At 39.8% G+C, this 20,959-nt stretch overlaps 1 protein-coding gene across 1 annotated transcript in view; it reads right to left on the bottom strand.

The window, feature by feature from the left end:
• CPNE8 (copine 8) overlaps positions 1-20,953 on the bottom strand; it is an 86,119-nt gene extending 65,166 nt beyond the window's left edge. Inside the window, exons 1-3 of the mRNA XM_010721137.3 lie at positions 20,724-20,953; positions 7,816-7,856; positions 1,293-1,339 (exon numbers count right to left, since the gene is read on the bottom strand). Coding sequence (XP_010719439.1) covers positions 1,293-1,339; positions 7,816-7,856; positions 20,724-20,863 — 228 coding nt within the window. The 5' untranslated portion in view covers positions 20,864-20,953. The remainder of the gene's footprint in view (positions 1-1,292; positions 1,340-7,815; positions 7,857-20,723) is intronic.
• Between the last annotated feature and the right edge of the window lie 6 nt (positions 20,954-20,959).

Here is a 20,959-nt window from a genome sequence, read left to right as displayed (position 1 = left end):
ACAGTTAACAACAGAATAGAATGAAAAGTCCACAGAACCATATATCAACCTTAGACAACAACAAAAAAAGAATTTCTCACAGCTAAATCCTAGACCAAGGAACTACCTGGATAACTTAATGACTTCTCTACTTAACTGCACTGAGCTGCTTATCGGCACTTGAATGCCTAAAGGCTCCTCTGTTTCCAGAGTTAGCTATCCAGACATACAGAACTCTGCACATCCATTACTTCGACAATTTAGTTAAGATTAGAGAGTTCCCATTTAGGTCTTCAGTCCAACATTTCTTTACAGAAATCATGAGAGGAATGTGATCCTGTAGGCATACTGAAAGCACGTCACGTACACAGTACAGGACTAGAGAGAGCAATAACTTAACTACAAATGATGAGCTTTTGTCTAAGACGAGAAAAATTCAGTTCTCTAGGGCTGACAGAATGGAAATCCACATCCACCCAGTTTCATCAAAAATTGTTTCTCCAAACAACTAACAAGAATGCCAAAAATAAGGGAAGAGGTTTGATTTCTGTACCCCTGGCCACTTCAGACAGTAGTAAACACAAAAAAATATCAGTTCTGAAAACAAGAATATCACAGCTGTTCCTTTTTACAGTGAGCAGTAGCAAGACAGTTCATTTCTCTCATGGCTCTTTAAGTAACCATCAATCCTCCCTGTAAGGCAGCTAAAAAGCACATTCCATGAAGAGAAGGGAAAGATGACCACCCTTCCTCCGACACTTTCACTTCTTTCAAAGAATAACATTAAAGGAAAAAGAATTTTGTAACACATACAAGGGGACAGTTATAGGATGTATATGTCACTCTTCCTCCCTTTTTGCCTGATGAGCACATTTTCAGCAGGACCATCTTCTCTCAAACACTGTACCAACACTATGCTACCACACCTGTAGGATACTTTTGCTGATCCTAGGCATCACAACAACTATTCTGTTCCATAGATCTTGTAGTGCTTGAGTTTCCTCCTCTCTCATATTCACGAATCTTGTTCCAATTGATAGTTTGACTTCATATACCTCATGAAGAGTGTAAAAAAGGAGAATTACATATTTTATTTTACTTCCCCTTTTGATGAAAAAATGGGATACAAATATGAGAACTGAGAATAATGTGACTAGGTATTCATCACTGGGATATAGAGCTCCTACTGTTTAGCATGGCAATCAAGAGGCTATGACATTCCCTCTTCGGGGCAAATGGCAAGCATTAAATGTACTAAAAAAGTTTATAAACGTGTGTGTGAATATATATATATATATATATATATATCTTACCTCTCTCCATTCTTTGTTTCCAATGGCTTGTGTGTACAAAACACAGACTGTGAAAGGAAAAAAGATCATTTTGAGAATTGAATGTTGCTGGCTGTGTTTTTGTTTTTTTTAATTAAATAAACTGATTTTGTAATCTATTTTGCTGTCAAAACCACTATCTTGGAAAATCAAATATTAGTGTTTCCCCCCAGTTTTGAGTATGTCTCCCCAGATTAGTGACAATACTGGTTGTTGCCACAATGAATTGTGAAATAGAGAGGTTCTAAAATGGGAGATGACACTTAAGACTGGCCTCCAGCAAATCACCTAAAATCCTTAGGAATAAAATTAGATAGAAGCAGGTTTTCATTAAATGTGGATGGTCTAACTATCCTAGCTAATCCAGTGCATAATTATACTAATTTATTTCTTCTTTCTGGAAATGAGAGAATTAAAATAAAAACAAACGAGGTTCCAACTGCAATGAGACAGGAAATAAAAATGGAAAAAGGAAAAAATAATTTGTGAAGTATTCTTCCTTAATTCTGCTGTAAGCTCTTCTCACACATTTAAGGATATTGCATACATATCTCTTTATATTAAAACATAATAAAAACTGAATCAATTACATCTGCCTATGTAAGCTATGTTTGAAACATCAAGAAGCATCACCTCACCAGTTCCACTCTGCTTACAGATTTGTTCTCCTAATACAGAACCCACTTCACATTAATCTGTAGCTTTCATCACAGAGGTACAGTTAATCAGGTCTTCCATACACTAAATACAAGTATAAGCATAAATCATTTGCACTGAATGAGTACTGTAAACTTCATTTTCAACAGTTTTGAATGAGTTGTATCTTACAAGTGGAAAGCAGTGATATCCTGAAACTCTCACCATTTCCTAAATAAGGGAAATACAGATACACAAACATTTCTCTCTGTCAAATTCTTCTGTGCCAATCGTTACTTTTCAACAGAAGAAAAAATAATATTGAGTTTCTGTCTTGAACAATAAAAGTAGAAGGCTGGTTTTCTCCTCAACAAAGTCAGAATCATCAACTGATCCAAGCAAAAATGAAGTCAAGCTTCAAACTATGTTTTCTTACTTGGAAAGTAAAACACACAAAAAACACATTAGAAAGAGTGGGAAAAAAATTACGTTCAACATTTCAGCTTGACACAGAACTTAAAAGTTAACACAATTCAACTTTATTTTTTCCCAATAAGATATCTTGTAGAAGAAAAAGCTTTTATAAAAAAAAATCGAAGTCAATTTCTGTCTTTCTCCATTCACTCTAAATGAAACCACGGACAATCACACTACTGGCTTTGGTTCCTGATTATAGTAGGATGAATCCAAAGCAATGAGCCTATTTTTACAGAGCTATTTGGAGAAGATTGCTGAACTATATTATATAAAGAATGAAGTTTAAACAGGAAAATAGAGTTAAATGGAAGCTACAAAATCAGCTATGGAGAAGTGTGAAGGTTACTAAATTTCTGACTAACCTTTCTATCTATTAAGATCTGTGCCAAGATAATCCTGGCAGATGTGGGAAATGTTGTCAAAGGAAATTTCCACATATAAAAACAAACTAAGAAATAATTCTCTGGAAATACCCCTAGGGCTAACATGAAATCACACACCCTCTAAAATTTCCCTTCCACTTTACCCACTGGCAATTCTTTTTTAAATGAACACCACGAATTCAGCACTCTGAAAGCCACTCTTTATAGATAACGTACACTTCTGCTATTCAAATATTTTTATTGTCTAGATTTTTCCTAAACATAATAATCTTTCACCACTGATTTCCTCCTCTATTTTTTGTACTACATGCTGCCCTGTGTATTAGCATTAATACACTAAATCACGTAACAATTGTGCACGATAGCTGTGCAACAAAACAGAATATAAAAAGAGGAGAAATTTAATATTAAGGAGAAGAAAGCAACAGAACAACTGTAAAATATCTGTTACTATCAAAGTTTCAGAAAAGAGGCATTCTGGCACTACCTTATCTCCTCAGTTTATGAAGCCAAATGAAAGAGTTATGAACAAAAAGGCTAAACAAAGATTAGAGCTGAATAAATTTAGTCTTTAATCTGCTGTGGTTGATGAGATGGAAGTCGCGCAATATAAAAAAACAGTAAAGCTTCCACCTTCAGCCTAATTCAGTCTCTTATTCATTTTCCATCTTCTGGAAGGCTGCTCATACCTCTGCTAGTATGAGTTTCTTTGTGGTCAGTTCATATAATTTGGAGGACATAGAGTAAGCAGTGCTATCCTTCTCACCTTTTTACTGTGAGTCATTAGCGGGTTTCTGTTCCCCTCCATTCCCAGTGGCTTCCCAGTGCTTCCAAAAGTACATTCCAGGACTGGAACCACATCTCTAGCTTAAGAACCACTTATATATTTATTTATAAACTTAAATGAGGAGAAAAAAAGCTAAGAATCAATAGTATAATTTGCAATTTTCTGCTATTTAGCTGGTTGCAGATATGGCATATATGAGGGCTTCTCTGAAAGTAATGTCTCTTATTTTATTACACTGGTCTACAACATCAGAGGTGGATGTTGGTGGTATGGCAGTGGAGGCTGAGCCTTCTGCCCAATATTCCATTACATTCTGTTGCTGTCAACAAAGGGGTAGTCTGACAAAATGGTGTCTGACATGGAAGTGCATACGAAGCAAAGGTGTGTCACTGAATTCCTCCATGTGGAAAAAATGGAACCCACTGACATCCAATGGCATTTGCCAAACATTCATGAAGACCAAACAATGGATGTCAGCACAGTGAGGCAGTGGGTGATGTGTTTCAGCAGTGACAACAGTGACCTGAAAGGCAAGCCATGTTCCAGATAGTCATGCACAGCATAAAAATGAAGAGTGCCTTGATCAGTTCATTCAGAGAAATTGTCAGATTACAACCAGGGCATTCTGTCCAGAGTTGAATATCAGCTTCAATGAATTGGAAACAACAGTGATTGTGCCAGGTGGTTCCCACAAATGTTCACGCAGGAACAGAAAGAACACCACATGCAAATTTGTCAGAACCTATTGAACCAGCACAAGACTGAAGATGACAGTTTCATGGATCACATCATTACCGGTGTCAAGATGTAGTAACACTACTATGAGCCACTGTTAAAGTGGCAGCCTATGGAATGGCAATACGTGAATCCCCCATGGACAAAAAGTTTAACAGTGATACAGAAATATGTATCACGTAAACAACATTTTAAAAAAATGGTCAGTCTTGGTTGTAAAGAAAAGGATCACAAAAGTCACAGACTTTCTCACAAATACTTTGCAAATTTAGAATAATTTAAAACTTTCTTCTTTCTTTCCTCTAAAACTGATTGACTCCCAGACTGCTGCATAATTGTCTGAGTTACTGGTGGTAAGATTTATTACCCTAATGGCTTTAGGAGAGGTTTCATAAAGATCCCGGTATTATACTAATTACAGTAATCCTTCTAAACAACCTTTTCAAAGTCATTTCCAACTGGAGAAATGAGCTTTCCCATATGAGCGCTTCCAAGGGAAGATACCAGTAGTCAGAAATGTTAACATTTAGTAATCTTAAACTCTGGGGCATTTAAGACAGTGTCAAATTCTGGATTTAATTAAATCTTTCAACGAAGAAGACAGCAGATGTTTCAATGGTTACAGATTCAATTCTCAAAACACAGCAGTCTCCCACCTCTTATTTTCCTATATAGTTTGAGCATCCCTTACCCTACACTGGTCCTCTCCCACTAAATGCTTATGCACTTACCCTTTAACCTGGAAAATACTCTAACTGTTCACCTCAGTTTTTCCAAGCATAAAAACTTCTATTCCCTCACAAGAAAGTGTCAGCCACAGTAAAGTAGGCCCTTTCTCCACAATAATCCTCCCATGAACTTGTTCCCAGTTACAGCAGGCTCTTTGCTGACCAGCTTCTTCACCTTCTAGTCAGAGCTTCCTGAAGGTCCTTTTACTCCAAGTGTCATGAGATTCTTCTCATTGTTACTTTCTTTTATGGTTACATCCTCCCCAGGAGGATCTGGATTCTACCTTTCCAGTCTTTCATAAGACACTTTAATTTCTATTACGATACTCAGCAGTTACAGGCTTACACAAGAGGACATTCCATCTTAACTGGTGCTGCTGCCACAGTTGCACAGTGGTTTGGGGTGGCTCAGTTTGGTCAGGAAGTGCATGGGAAAATAATCTTGCCCAACTGCCTAAAAGAAAATCACACTAACAAATCTGTAGCTCCTTGGCAGAAGGTCTTCTCCCTACCTCATCGTGGAATCACTGCTTTAGCTCAGACTTTATGGGAAATATTTAAAAAAAAAAAAAAAGGATTTTCTCAAAAATATTGCTAGGGTTTGAAATGCATATTAGAATTGGCCTCAAAGCAAGTGAGACCTTAACATACAGAGCAACTTTGTGTAGTTCTATCTTTGATGAGATCTGGTGGCTGTAAATCCAGTTGGACTATAAGTATGTAAAAAAAAAAAAAAAAAAGCAGTAAAGTGCTGGATTTGACACCTTTTTTAGTTAACAGGATAAAGTTACTGTATTCAAGATGAGTGCAAGAATGGCCTTTGTCCAAACAGACACTGAGGAAAGATATGCTGCTACACTTCCAAGTACAGAAAAGAATAGCATTTTTTACATTACACCCTTCTAACTTCCACAGTTACATTATGGCCATGTGTCTGCATTCAAACAAAGGGCACTGGCAGCAATCTAATTAGCTAATAAACAGCCTTCAGAATACAAAATCGACACTGCTTGCAGAGTATCCACCATCAAAGCCACTTTGCCAAGTCATTTCCTGAGTGCAAATACAGTTTGAGCATTTCCAGAGGTAAGTTTTCCCCTTCTCTCTTTACCAAGGACTGCAATACTGTATTCCATGTTTGTATATAGCTAGCCTGAGACAGATAGGCCTAACTGGCACAATAACTGGGCATTCACAATGTGAGCCCAAACCTCTAAAGTACACCATCAGTTTGAACTCTTTAAATAAGCAGTTTACAAGAAACAAGAAAACACTGTGTTTTGAAGTGATAGGCAAGGTTGTAACGCTTCAAAAAATATATGCAAGTAACTTAATTAATAAAAATATCACTGCCTTACATCTCAAAAATATTATAAAGATAGATAGTAAGATTTCTCCAGGCTTTCCTGTCCCTTCCCTGCTGTGGGCCACCCAACAGCCACAGTCCCTTGGGGGTATCCCTGCGCCAGTATGGTTTGCCCACAGACCACAGCCTCTTTGGAAGTCTTTTGCATGGAGCGTTGCCTTTCCAGATTGCATTCCAGAAGCATATGTTCAGAAGCATGGTTCTAGGAGTGCTCTCAGCAGCTGTGTTTCTAGCCCCTAGCTGCTGCCACTTTCCTTCTGAAATGTGTTTGGCAGGGCTTTGTGTGCTCCCCTGGCTGGCAGAAGCTCTAGCTAGCACTGGTTATTCACATAGCTCTCAGAGCTGTCTGGAAGAAGCTGTGACAGTCACAGAGTGGATCATGGCCTCCTTCCATGCAAGTCGCACTGCTACTCAAATCCTGAAATTTATACCTAATACAGTTTCCCTACAGTATCCCACCAGGACATGGTTACATGCCCAAACACATGATGGAAGCATGTCTGTCTCAGGGCCCATTTCCAGTGTCAATGACTACAGTACATGGTATTCTAAGGAAAAAAAAAGCTTAGGCTTACCAGAAAGAAAATGAGTCTACAAATAAAAAGTTACAGAGAGTTGTAGAGGGATCCAAATTGACCCAAGACAACATAATCTAAGGATTAGTCAATAAATAATATAATATAAAATAATACTTCATCACTGTCAGGGAAAAAAAGAAAAAAAAAGAAACACAAAAATATTCTATGGTCTCGGGTCCTTGATAAGCTATTATAAACTGCTCAGTATGGGAAGGCATCGTTTTTAAATCAAAAGTCCCACCACAGCTAAATTCATGGAATGAGTTTGTTGGGATACAGTCATGCATCAACAAAACTGAATAGGTAGTGTGATTACCTCACATATCTGGTAACGTGAATTCATTAAAGATTTGATTATTTTTAATCAGTAAAGATCACGTTTCCTGAGACAAATTAATGCAATTTCATTTTTCCAGATTTTGATTCTCAGATTAGCAGACACTATGCACTAACAACAAGCACTTCCAGTTTATCTAGAAGTATGCTGACTAGATTTGAAAGCAATCTAGCACAACAGATACTTAAAAGAAAAAAAAAAGAACTTTTCTGCATTCATTGATTTTAAGAAAATGTAGCTTGACTGCTTGACTAAGGGAAAGCATAGTTCAGGAATGCAGTAGTGATTATAGGGTCTTTAAAATTCCAGTTCCTGTAACAGGAGCTACAAGCACAGCCAGCACTGCATTAAATAACTGACACAAAGACAATGTAAACTCAGCAGACATCAAAGTAATCCACTAATCTCATTTTTAATCCAGTGTTTACACATTTGAAATATGTGATGAGGAAAAAGCAGTAAAACGTTACATACTTACTTGGATCAGATTTAGAAAATGTATCTCTGTCCAAAAGATTTCTGTTAAGAAAGGAGAGAAAAAAGTAATCTTATTAAAAAAATCAGATACCAATGAAGATACTTTTAATGATATTGATCGAGAATCTGCTTAGTTTTCTACACTTCTAATTCATAACCTTTACTTAAAGTCAGTCAGTACAACCAATTGAGTCTTCTCACCTTTCTTTTTGTTATGTATTTTGGTTTTGAGCAAATCCTAGCTTACGTACTCTGGAGTCTTGAAGTAAAAAGCAATACATAACAAGCATATTAACATATATGAGATACATCAGAAACAAAAATAACTATAGATCAAAAACCTCTACCACTAGATTAACATGCTAGCTGAACTAAAAAAAAAAACAAACCTGTATACTTTATTTAAAAGAATGGTTATGACATCTCAGAGCCATTACCAAATATCTAAAGAATCTGGTGTGGATGAATAAGGTAGAACAAAACTAACAGACAAACAGGACATAGGAAAGATGAAACAGAAGCAGGAAAATTCTAAATACCCACAAAATACGTAGGGAAGAAGTTGAAAGAAGAATTTCTTTGTTACAAGGCTAATTATCACAGCCATGCTTCAGCCGCTGTGAATCATACACAGATGAAGAGACTCATTATTACCAATAGCTCTAAAGAAGAAGGACTGAACACAAAACCATTGTCAGAACAGTTACTAATATTTCATCATCCTAAATTCAAATAAATAAACAAATAAATATTAAATTATTCTGACAAGCCAAAAAAATCGTCTGAAAACAGTAGACCATTGAACAAGAAATAGCTATTAATCTTAGGCAGCTAGTTTAGGCTTGGTATTAATTAAGAACAAAAGAAAATGAATAAAGAAAAGGTAGGTACACAGCAGCAACGTTGAAATGGTTCTAGGTATCACAACAGGCCACGATGCAAGTCAAAAATCTTGTGCCTTTGTGAGGAAAAAAGGAATAAACAAATGAAAATTGCATTTCTCAATCTAGTCATCTTGTCTTCTTAATACTCAGTACTCAATTCGAGCAATAAAGCAATAAAGGTTTAGGTAGAAATAACGAGAAGTCTGGAATACGCTTATATATGAAGAAAACACTTCTACATATTGATGCTGATCCCCACGTAGGCAGAACAAGGAGAAACAGGACTGGCTGTAAACTAAATTCTCTGCCCTTCGAGTGCATAAGTTGAACTTTATTCAACTGCTTTACCATTTTTCTTGGTTAAAAGTAGCCAGACCTGATATGAAATCTCTGCCACTGAATATATTTAGGAACAAGTTAGGAAGCCACAAGTCTTAACAGTTCTTTGATCTTACCCTGGAGTAAGAGACAGATTAAATAAGCAGTTTACATCACTTATAACTTACTATTTTTAATAATTAGTGAGTCTGTCTAAAGGTCACCATTTATTACTCTCATTCAGATCTGAATCACATTATTTTCATGCCACTGCACAGTATTGAAATGCATACAAATATGTTGCTAAATACAGGTTTTCTAAGCAGTGCATTTTGCATTTACACTTCAACAAGGAAAAGATACTGTGTCACCAGTTCAGATATTGCCAAACCCACAGTTCAGAACAGGCAATGTGAGCAGGATAGCTTTAAAAGAAGCTGTCACTTATTTAAGCCAAATCATTAAAATTATTACTTGTGAATGAACCTAAAGTCTGCATATACTACTTCTTCAAATGAAATTGTTTTTATTTCCGAAACACAATTCCTATAAACCTTGAAAATTTCAGAATTAAGAGTGACATGGAAAAAAAAAACCCAGCGCTTCAGCTTAGAGGATAGGCATCCCGTGCTCACACTTCTTTGAGCCACCAAGCATTTGTTGTCAGGGACCTAATGAACCAAGAACACCTGATTTTCCAAACTGTTAATAACCAACTAAAATACTAACACAAGAACTAAGCACACTTAGTGTTCAAGCAATGTAGGCTTCGAAGGGAACTTCAAAAGCCAACACCAACAGGAAACAAAGGTCTGATTTGTTCATCTAACAGCTTAGGCTGCACAATTTCTTTAGTGTATTTTCATTTTAGTGGGAAAACGATCAAAATGCTCCTTTAAATGTATGAGAACTGCAAGTCACAGAAGCACAGGACAATCTGCAACCAAAAGAAATGCTAAGAGCAAAAGGAGAAAGAAGATTGGATATACTTCTAGAACTTCATGTAGTCTTTACCCCTTTAACAGTCTGAGCAGCAAATGTTTTGCTTACGAAAGCATTCTCTTGGATAGTACTCTATTTTCTCAGGAAAGCTCACAAATTCACAAGCAAGAGATGCCAAAAACTTCTTACTTCCTCCTAATTAAAATATCCAGAAAAAAGGACTTCTATTTCAACTGACCACAATGAGTAAATTCTTTCTATACCGCTATGATAAACAGTGCAGAAAAACAACGCAAAAAGAAAACAAGAAACTACTACAAATCATGAGGATTTTTTTCCCCTCATCATTGTACATCAAACACCTGCAGTGAAGAACTCTGCGAATATCTGCGCAGAAAGTGCTATCCTACAGTCACAGATCCTGAAGGAATTCGTTTTGCCCCTTCTGAAACACTTGCAGGAGCACAGATGACTAAGGGAAGAAAAAACAATAGAAGCCATGGCAATAACACCTACTTAGTCTGCTATGGAAAGTACAGAGGAGATTAGAAATACTGGAATAAAGATTTCTTTATCTGTATAATGAGAGCAATTTCCCAAGGGGGGGGAGGAAAAAAAAGTAATCAGTAAAGAAGAAAAGTTAAAATGCCTTGTGTGGAATCACTTTGTTCATACAGCTTCATGAACTCCATAAACATGTCAGTATGTCTATGACAGTTTCTGCCCAGTGCTTTCCTTCAAAAAATTCTGCACTATGTTCAGTATAAAACTTGAAGATCTCATTTATATAACAGACTCTTGAAGATCCACCGATCTAGTCAGCAGTGTTTGCTGAACAGAAATCATGGCTATGTGGCTTTGTATGATCTGAATGTAATATACATATGCATTCTACATATATGTTGAGAAAGACAGATCTACCTTAAAAACTAGTATTTACTCACCTCATTCACATATAATTTGCTTCTATTTTGACTTTTTTAATGATCAATATACTATCTTCCTGTCGTGCAAGCTTCTAAATTTAACCCTTCATTACACTTAACTGCTACACAGAAGTAAATTCAGTTCCTCCAACAGAAATTACAGAAATTTGGCACTGAAGAACAGACCACAGGAACTACAGAACTGAATACTTTAATGTGTGTTCCTCTAGTTTCAAAAAACTGTATTATTGGACAAATACGTGTTTACACACTGTTTTAAACTGAAACCCCTAGTGATAAAATCAAGATTTACTTCAGATGGATTTGTTAGAATCCTTCCAGGTGCTAAAGCTTTGTTTCTCTTCATCTTTAGATTATATTTAAGAAAACAAAGTGCACTGGGTATCAGCTGGGATAGAGTTAATTGTATTCAGAGAGCCTTGTATGGTGCTCTCTGAATACGTATTTTGGATTTTTCATGAAATAGTGGGGATAACATACCCATGGTTTGTTGTTGGGCAGTGCTTGAACAGGATGAAACTATTTTCAGCTTCTTGTGCTGCCTGCCAGTGAGGGGCTGGTGTTACTCAAGGAGCTCATGTAGTCCTGTGCTCTGCATGTGTCACCAGAGCAGCCGTGACACCATAGAGATGTTTTGGCTACCACTGAGCATGCTGGCACCGCATCAGGGCTGGCTCCAACCCAAAGCCATAGGGTGTAGGTGGGTGAGAAGAGGGGAGGGGACACAGCCACCAGAGCTTACCCAAATCCACCAAAGGGATTTTCTGTACCCTGTGATGTCATGCTCAGCAATAACAGCTGGAGGGAGGTGGGAAAGGAGAATGAAAGACTCCGGTTAGGAAAGCATTCGTCTTCCCAAGAAATCAGTGCACATCCTGAGGCCCTGCTTCACAAGAAGTGACTAAACTTTGCTGACTGGAAGTACAGGATAACTTCCATCATTTTGATTGCGTGCAACCTTTGCTTTCTTTCCTCATGAAAATGCTCCTGTCTCAAATCCACAAGGCACTTTTTTGTTTTGCTTCTTTTTCCTCTGCCTCATTCCCCACCCCTCCCCACCCATGTAACTATGATGCACGACCAGCCCCGCTTTCCTGGAAATAACTGAATATCTGCCTCCAGATAGGAAGTGGTGAATGAATTCTTTATTTTGCTTCGCTTGTGTGTGCAGCTTTTGCTTTATCTATTAAACTGTCTTTATCTCAGCCCACCAGTTTTCTCACTTCCACCTCTTCAACTCCCCCCACGTCCCGCTGGGAGGTAGAGGAAGCCAGTGGCTGTGTGGTGCTGTGCTGCCTGCCGGGAAACAGCATTCGCTGGTTTGCAAACACAACATTGAGTTACCCATGCAAGACTGATTACTAATTTTTAGAAAGCATGTATTCTAAATATAATATACTCTTATATGAGCATACATCAGTTTTCTTTTTCACTTGAATTACTCCATGGGGACGCTTGTATGATGCTGCATTTTGGGATTTTAATGAAAACTGTGGTGATAACACACCCATGGTTTGTTGCTGAGCAGTGCTTGCACACAGCCAAGGACTTTTCAGCGTCTCATGCTGCTCTGCCAAGGAGGCTGGGCATTTGTCTTCCCAGGAATCCATCACACACACTGAGCCTTGCCTCCCCAGAAGTAGAGAACACCTGCCTGCCAAACAGGAGTAGCAAATGAATTCCTTGTTCTGCTTTGCCTACACACGCAGCTTTTGCTTTACCTAATGAACAGCCTTTATCTCAACCTGCATTTTTTTCACTTCTGCCTTCCCAACCCCATCCCCCACCCTGGGTCAGGGGCAGCTGTGCAGTGCTGAGCTGCCAGCCAGGGTTAAACTACAATAATAATTCATTAAACAAATTCATTTTTATTTCCTTCTTTTAATATCAGGCCCATGTGTCCTTTTTTCCTCAAAGAATATCCTGACAAATTTCTTCTTTTTTTGTTGTTGTTGTTTTGTTCAGAACCATATCAATTTCAATGCTAATTTTAATCTGTTTTACATCACAGTAGTCAATGTCTCTCAACCTTAATTGCTACCACTGGACTTCCCATGGTCACTCCTAGGAAAGGCAATATACGACCCAAAGAATCTACTTGAGTGAAGAGTCCACTTGACTTTTTGCAGAGTAATTTACTGAATATTTTTTTTCACTTGTAATGCTAGCTGAAGTAATCATCCTTCCCTAGCTATTTATACTCTCCTATATTGTCAGAACACAATAAAAAAGAAGCTACTAGCCTCCAGATTCAAAATGCCCTGGACCTAAAACTGGATTAGATAATTTCTCAGAATTTTACCTCCTTGACAGAATGACTGGTTCTTATAGGAAAGGCTTGGAGGAGAGAAAACGGTGGCTCTCCTGACTAAGAGGCAGTTAGGATGAGCTGTTCTGATTACCTTCACTCTCTGGGGCACCTGAAGGTCTGAGAAGAACACAAACATATCTCTGATAAGCATGCTTAAGAAAACATCCACAACACTCCTTTGGAGAAGAAACTGATTCTTCTCGTTCACAAGATGATGAAGAAATAATTGTCAGCCTCCAGAGTAACATTAATCATCAAGTTACAAATATACTGATTCAGAAGTCTTTCTCTTTGGAGAAAGAGGGAAGCAAGGAGCACGGCTGGAGCAGCACAGCTTCCCTACGTTTTTATGACTACACACAAAAAACATTATCTGACTAAATGCATAAAACCAGTGTTAGGACAATACCTCTATTAAAACTGCTGACTGCTGTCAGGGGTTAAGCCAACAATAAAGATGGAATCGCCAAATTTCTATACTTATGTATATGGTAACAATGGTTTTGCAGCAGTTATCTGTGGAAACTGACAGGAATGAAGAAATACTCGTGCAGATGAAGCAGACCTATGTGAAAGTTGAGTTGTTTCACTTTAAATAAACAAAAGTCCATTTATGAACAGTCCCAGTTTTGGCTGGCATGAGCAAACAGTTCACATCACAGCCTAACTCTCCTTCAGTACCATACCAATTATTACTTGAAAACAACAGAATGAACCTGCTACATTTATGTTTCTAAGGCTGGGCATGCAAACAGTCTCTGGCTCTGAGCTTTCAGAGACATAACGCGGAAAACGGCACTGAGGACCCCTGGCAGTCCAAAGCTCTGGCAGCTCAGTCTAAGGTCAGCTCATTGGTCCTTCTCCAGCTACTTTTATTCAGTTGATCCAAATCCATGGAGATGCTGTTCTAGTTTAGATGTATTTTAATATAACGTATAATAATGTATAAAGCACATAAATTGTTTTCACATAGTTTTTTTCTGAAACAATCCTTTAAAGGGTACACATCAAAAAAGTCATTTAAGAAGTGAATCTACCTAGGCCTTTGATGCTGCCTCCCAAAGTATTCTCCTGCAGAAACTGGCAGCCTGTGGCTTGGATGGGTACAGTCTTGGCTGGGTAAGGAACTGGCTGGAGGGCCAGGCCCAGAGAGTGGTGGTGAATGGAATTAAATCCAGTCGACAACTTGTCACGAGTGGCATTCCCCAGGGGTCGGTGCTGGGGCCAGTCCTCTTCAATATCTTTACTGATGACCTGGATGAGGGCATTGAGTGCACTCTCAGTAAGTTTGTGGATGATACCAAGTTGGCTGGAAGTGTGGATCTGCCTGGGGGCAACGAGGCCCTACAGAGGGATCTGGACAGGCTGGATCGCTGGGCTGAAGCCAGTGGGATGAGGTTCAACAAGACCAAATGCTGTTTCCTGCACTTTGGCCACAACAACCCCAGGCAATGCTACAGGCTTGGGGCAGAGTGGCTGGAAGACAGCGTAGAGGAAATGGACCTGCGGGTATTGATTGATGCTCAGCTGAACATGAGCCAGCAGTGTGCCCAGGTGGCCAAGAAGGCCAATTGCATCCTGGCTTGCATCACAGAAATAGTGTTGCCAGCAGGAACAGGGGAGTGATTGTCCCCCTGTACTCAGCTCTGGTGAGGCCGCACCTCGAGTACTGTGTCCAGTTTTGGGCCCCTCACTGCAAGAAAGACACTGAGGCCCTGGAGCGAGTTCAAAGAAGGACAACAAAGCTGGTGAGGGGTCTGGAACACAAGTCTTATGCGGAGCGGCTGAAGGAGCTGGGATTGTTCAGTCTGGAGAAGAGGAGGCTCAGGGGAGACCTTATTGCTCTCTATAACTACCTGAAGGGAGGCTGTAGTGAGCTGGGGGTTGGCATTTTCTCTTGTGTAACTGGTGATAGGACTAGAAGGAATGGCATCAAGCTGTGCAAGGGGAGATTCAGGCTGGACGTTAGGAAATACTACTCTAAAAGAGTGGTCAGGCACTGTAATGGGCTGCCCAGGGAGGTGGTGGAGTCACCGACGCTGGAGGTGTTCAAGGAATGTTTGGAGTTTGTGTTGAGGGACATGGTTTAGTGAGAACTGTTGGTGATTGGTGGATGGTTGGAGTGGGTGATCCTGTGGGTCTTTTCCAACCTTGGAGATTCTATGATTCTATGAATTTGTACAATGAATACAATATTCCTTCTCAGCCACTGTGGGACGGGGGAGGATGCATTATTTACACAAGCAGTGAAAGAAAGAAAAGAAAATGAGGAAAATTAGTTGTTACACACTTCCTACTACCTAATCCTTTCTCCGCTTTCCCTTACATTACCTTTCTGAGGCCTAAAATAGTTGGTTTCAACTGTGCAAAGGTGATACAGTGAGTCACCAGTGAGCATCCCGCATCCTGTCTGGGGAGGAGAAGATCATGGTGGTAGCATGGAGGATCAGGTCATCTCAGGAGGATTATGATGTTGATGGTTTCCTTCTCCAAATTCTTAGGGTCCCCACATGGGGCTACTTTTCCAACCCACTGTTACACCATGATCTCTCTTTGTTGGTCTGTAACTCCATTTTGCATTCAAACTTACCATATTTGTTACACCTGTTTGGTTCTTTCCCTTTGGTTCCATTATTATTTCAAAAAATAGCGTTGCCCGTATCCCAAGTCTGCTCTTCTTTACAAACCACTGGTAAGGTCTCCACAGGTATCCCATACCTCCTCTTTCCATCCTCCACCTCTGCTACTCCACCTTGCATCCTGTGTTCCCACAGTGCTCCTCTGCACTACATCATTCTGTGACGGTCACAGATACCTTATTCTGCACTAAACAACCACTTGCTACTGCTATCTATAGAAGAATAATAGCTATGTCATGTCATTGCACAAGCCAAAGAGAAACGATCTAAGTGGTAGCTGTCTGATCTTCAGAAAAACTGCTTTTGTAGCCAAGAAAATCCAAACAGAGCACCAAGTAGGCAAAGACAAGTTCAGACAAAACCTGGCAAGTCCTGAGACTTCACACGGTACAAAACTTGGTAACTGGTCCCAACAGTGGCAAGACTGCATCTACAGGGCCACAGGTCTGCCTTAAATTTTACAGTTAATGTGTGCTCTGCCTAAAGTTCAAATAATACATGCACACACAGGAAAAACAAACTATACAGTCTATCAGCAATGCATCTCTAGGATTGTTTTGATGGAGGCCATCAGCCATTTATATGTTTTTCTTGAAGCCAGATGGCTGTCTAGGTGGTTTCATTTCAAAGAAAAAGCATGCAAGATCAACCTCCTGTTGTCAGCCATCCATAAACACGGATAAGCTGATTTTGTAACCAGTCTGGACACATATACACAAAACGACAGGAAAATGAAAAGCAGACTTAGAATCAGGATTTTATATCCTCTGCTCTGTACTATATGGAGTTACAAGCTCAAATAATTTGTTACATCTTTTATCATTGCATCTTTCTGCCATACAGATTTCTAAAAAAAAAAAACAAAAACAAGGAAGTAAACATACTGACTGAGAGAAGAGAGCTTACTAGAAATCAGTCCTTATGACAATCAAAGAAAAAATCAAACATGCTTTGGATACCACAACCACTAGAAAGGAACTGCTTAAGACTTTCAGACTGTCAAGCAAATGGAAAGGCAAAAATCCTGAGGCCATACATTTTCCTCCATGCAAGAAACCTGAAATTAGATTATTCTCATAAATGAGAATAGGATTTGTTTAATTCCATTCATCCCATTCATTAATATTAAATTTCTGTACAAATTGTGAAACTGTATAGAACTGATCCAAACCAGGCACAGACAACCAATTATACTTCTGAACCAACTGTAAGGAGTCTACTCTGCTTTCCTGCACATTATGCCTGGCATGGGAATACAGAACCTGTCCAGCATAAACACAGAATGATGAGGACAGTTCACCTTTTTCTGCATAAAGCTTAGCATAAAGCTGTGTCAATGTTTTGCAAGAATTTTACCATCTCTCAGATATCTGTAGCATCATCATTGAGACAGGTCCTGGTTTCAGCTGGGACAGAGTTCATTTGCTTCACAGTGCCTGCTGTGATGCTACATTTTTGCTTTAGACTTGGCTTTATGACTGCACGTCATAAAGAGATCAAACTACTTCTTCACTTTTCTACAGATATGCAGAAATTACTCTAAGGAAGATAATTCTGTTTGACACCTCCTCAGTAGGCAAATAAACACTAACATGAGGCACAATGAAACTCTTTACTTCCTTGCAAGATAAGGTTTCATAAAGGCTGTGGTTTAATCAGGAGACTCCAGATCAGTGCACCCAGTAAACAGTAGCAGCAGAGATTACCATTATATTGATCATGACAAAAACTGAAAAGCCACTGTGTATGTAACTCCACTGAGAGCAGGGAAGATAAGAATAGACTGTGACACTTTTCCTACATTTAACTTGATTGTAGTCAATGAAGAATATGAGCAGTGTCACATTCCGGCTGTCACATGAGGGCACACCCAGACACCAGATGAGCAATCTCAAACATTCCTGTTACTTTCTTCCCCTTAACGCAGCCTGAAGTTTACCTCAAGCTCACATGAGACCACAAGTTTCTACCTGCAGCTGGTAAGTGTAGATTCAAGTCTAGGCACACGCCTATAATCAGTGTGCTGTGCAAATGCATCTTTGGAGTAAGATAAGCTTTTTGGCTGGAAAGCAATAGCAGAGTAAAATATAAAAGAACAACCCATATTCTCTTTCACACATCGACTGGAGAGTCAAGGTCTTGATCCCATCTTCCACCATATGACAATCATCCAAAGCAAAGCCAATCTGCAATTTAAAAAACAAAAAGCACAGCAGGTCTTCATCAGACCATGAACACATGATGGAGGGAGCTACTGGGTACAAAGGGAGATGACTGCAAGACCAACTAACTAGACAACCCTGGACTTCTGCCAATACCGGAGGATCCTCCCAGGCGTCACATTTAAGTTGTTCTGCTACATTAAATCTGGCTCTTGAGTCATAGAATACAGATCCCTGATAAAACAATCTTAGAGGTTTATAAACCTGTATCTTAGACGAGCTGAAAAAAGACTGAACTTCTTCTTTGATAGACACTGAATAGTAATTATTAGAAAAATTATTTTCTTGCTTTTCTAGCACTTGTGAAACTACAGCCAGTAGTTGGCTGGCATTCAATAAACAATGAGTATTATACGAAAGGTTTTTGGCCATAAAGAAACCCCAAGAGTATCAACTAACATCCAAGACATCTGTTGAATGCATTTTTCATAGACAAAGTATTACCCATCGTATGAGACGCACGTCTCCCAAAGGCCTGCCTCCAGCCCCTCCACCAAACTGGCCTGTAGTGCAATCCCACCTGCACAGTACTGACACCCAGCTAGTCTGATCACATGGACAGCGTGGGCATGCCAGGCACAGTGAGTTAGGAAATGCCAACAGATGAACCACAACAAAATGCAAGTAGAAGCTGTATCCTCGCTGAAAAAAGTAAAACAATAAACAAACAACAAAAAAACACCAGAGAGGTAAAAGTGTTGACTAGAATCTGAAATTTCTTTGTGGCGCAGCCAGACATGGAACCTAACACCTTGCACTGCTTCACCTGCCCACCAAACTGCAGCACATCTACAAACTGGAAGAGGTTCCCACATTTACTATAATCAAAACAAATACTTAAAACAAAAAATACGTATACAAAAGATTTATGATCAGCTGGTAACTACTGATGTAAACTAGCAACCAAATTGGCTCCGCAACTCTGTAAATACCAAGGGAAAACTAACAACATGACTCAAATTGTTTTTAAAGCATTTCTCTGCATATGTCTGAAAATAAACAGTTATTAATTCTGAAAGAATTTCAGCGTTTGCTGAACTTTGCACGCTTGACTCTCACTGTATTTCACAATTTTTTTTAACCTTATTTTTCCAGAGCTTTAGCCTAGGAATGCTTTTACAGATGATTCACAACCATGTGTTTATGGTTAATCTCTGCTCCAATCATTTCACACTCAGATCTGAAGCATGATTTTGCAATCAAAAGCTGTCACTGCAGAACATCAAGAAGGGAATCACCCTGGAAATTCCTATCCTACACTTGACATCAAGAGTTATCAGGATTACAAGATGTTTTTAGAAGTTTTCTTTCCCTTGTTTAAGCAAAACGGATGGCTTTTGAAAGTATGTCAAAGATACATACAAAGAAATTAACATGTAAACAATGTCCTAAGATTAGCTATAACTAATGTCAGCTATGATCACCTATGTCATACACCTGCAGTTACGAAGGACTGGATGCATTTTCAAATAACTATGAAACTTAGGCTTGAAGAAGATGCTGCAGGCTGATAGAAGCAAACTTTGGAATAAAAAAACCCAAAATCTTCCCTTTATATATGAACTGGGTCAAAAGCAGCATTAAGAATTCTGACATCTGTAATTCTGATAGGTTATCTGAAGAACCTAAAGTAATGCTATCGGTCCTGTTTGCTTTAACACCTAACAGAATCCCTTCTGTGCAAACATGGGTTCTGTGCTTGCTGCAGGTAAACTTTGTGGAGATAGGCTGAACATCAGCACCTTCACATCATCTCAGCCACTGATAGCTCCAGTATTCCAAATTCAACCTTACTACATTTGCCACATTCTCATATTTTTTTAATGATAAAACACTAAAACATACTTATTAAGGGAATATATTTAGTGTGTTTACCAAAAACAAACGAACAAACAAAAATCCGTTAGCATACAAACATACAAAGGGAAGAGAGGGAGTGGTCTGACTGAAGTTCCGAGCCCTGAACGTCTGCCCTCACAGCAGCAGTGCTAACAGAGGTAACTCCCAGGCAACAGCAGCAGAAAATGGAGCAGAGTGGCACAAACTTTGTCTCATTTCCCATCAGGAAATAACAACGACAGTTCAAGTTATCTGCCAGAAGCTGCCAGTTCTGCTGGCGAGAGGAACCGCCGCTCTTCATCTGCTGGGGCATATTTAAAGAGATGGCAAAACGAGAGCGAAAACAAACATAAAAAAAATATATCACAAAAATAATAATTCCAGACCGCTAATGAAAACGTCTCTGTGTTTCACAAAGAGAGAACGCGCTATTTCTGAAATCCCGGTAAACAAACCAGGGCCAAATAAAGGCGGAGGAGCAGAACAGCACACACTGCGTCCCGTGTTAGGGGTCGGCATTTTTAGCAGCAGCGGTCGGGCAAAACGTGACGAGGCTCCGCGCCAGGTTTCCTAAGAGTTTTGCAAGAGAGCCTTACAAATATACTAAAGGACTACTCCGGATGGGAGTTTTTTTCCTTCCCCTCTGCGGCACTTGGGACAGCTCCAGAAGTTAAACGCCGACTGAGAACGCAGCGCAGCGCAGCGTTCCCCGGCTCGGCTCCACCGCCGACTGCTCCGGGGCTGCCCGAGGCGCGGACCCACAGCGCGCCTCCGCGGGAGGGAAACCGCTCCGCGCCGCCGCCTCACCTGCAGGACACGGAGAGCTCCACCTTCGTGGCCGGGATGCTGGAGCTGAGCACGTTAAAATCCCCCACGGACGCCATGTTCGGGAACCCACCACTCCTGCCCACCTTCTGCTGCCCCGGCGGCTTCTCCAGCCCGAACATGAGGCAGCGCGGAGGGCGGCCGGCGCTGAAGAAGGGAGGGACGGAAAGGAGGAGGCGGCGCCGGGCGGCCCTTCTGCGGTGCGACGGCCGCTGACC

The sequence above is a fragment of the Meleagris gallopavo genome, chromosome 1 (genome assembly GCF_000146605.3).
Source record: "Meleagris gallopavo isolate NT-WF06-2002-E0010 breed Aviagen turkey brand Nicholas breeding stock chromosome 1, Turkey_5.1, whole genome shotgun sequence".
In the NCBI taxonomy this organism is placed as follows: Eukaryota; Metazoa; Chordata; class Aves; order Galliformes; family Phasianidae; genus Meleagris; species Meleagris gallopavo.
This window is presented reverse-complemented; position numbering and strand designations above follow the sequence as displayed.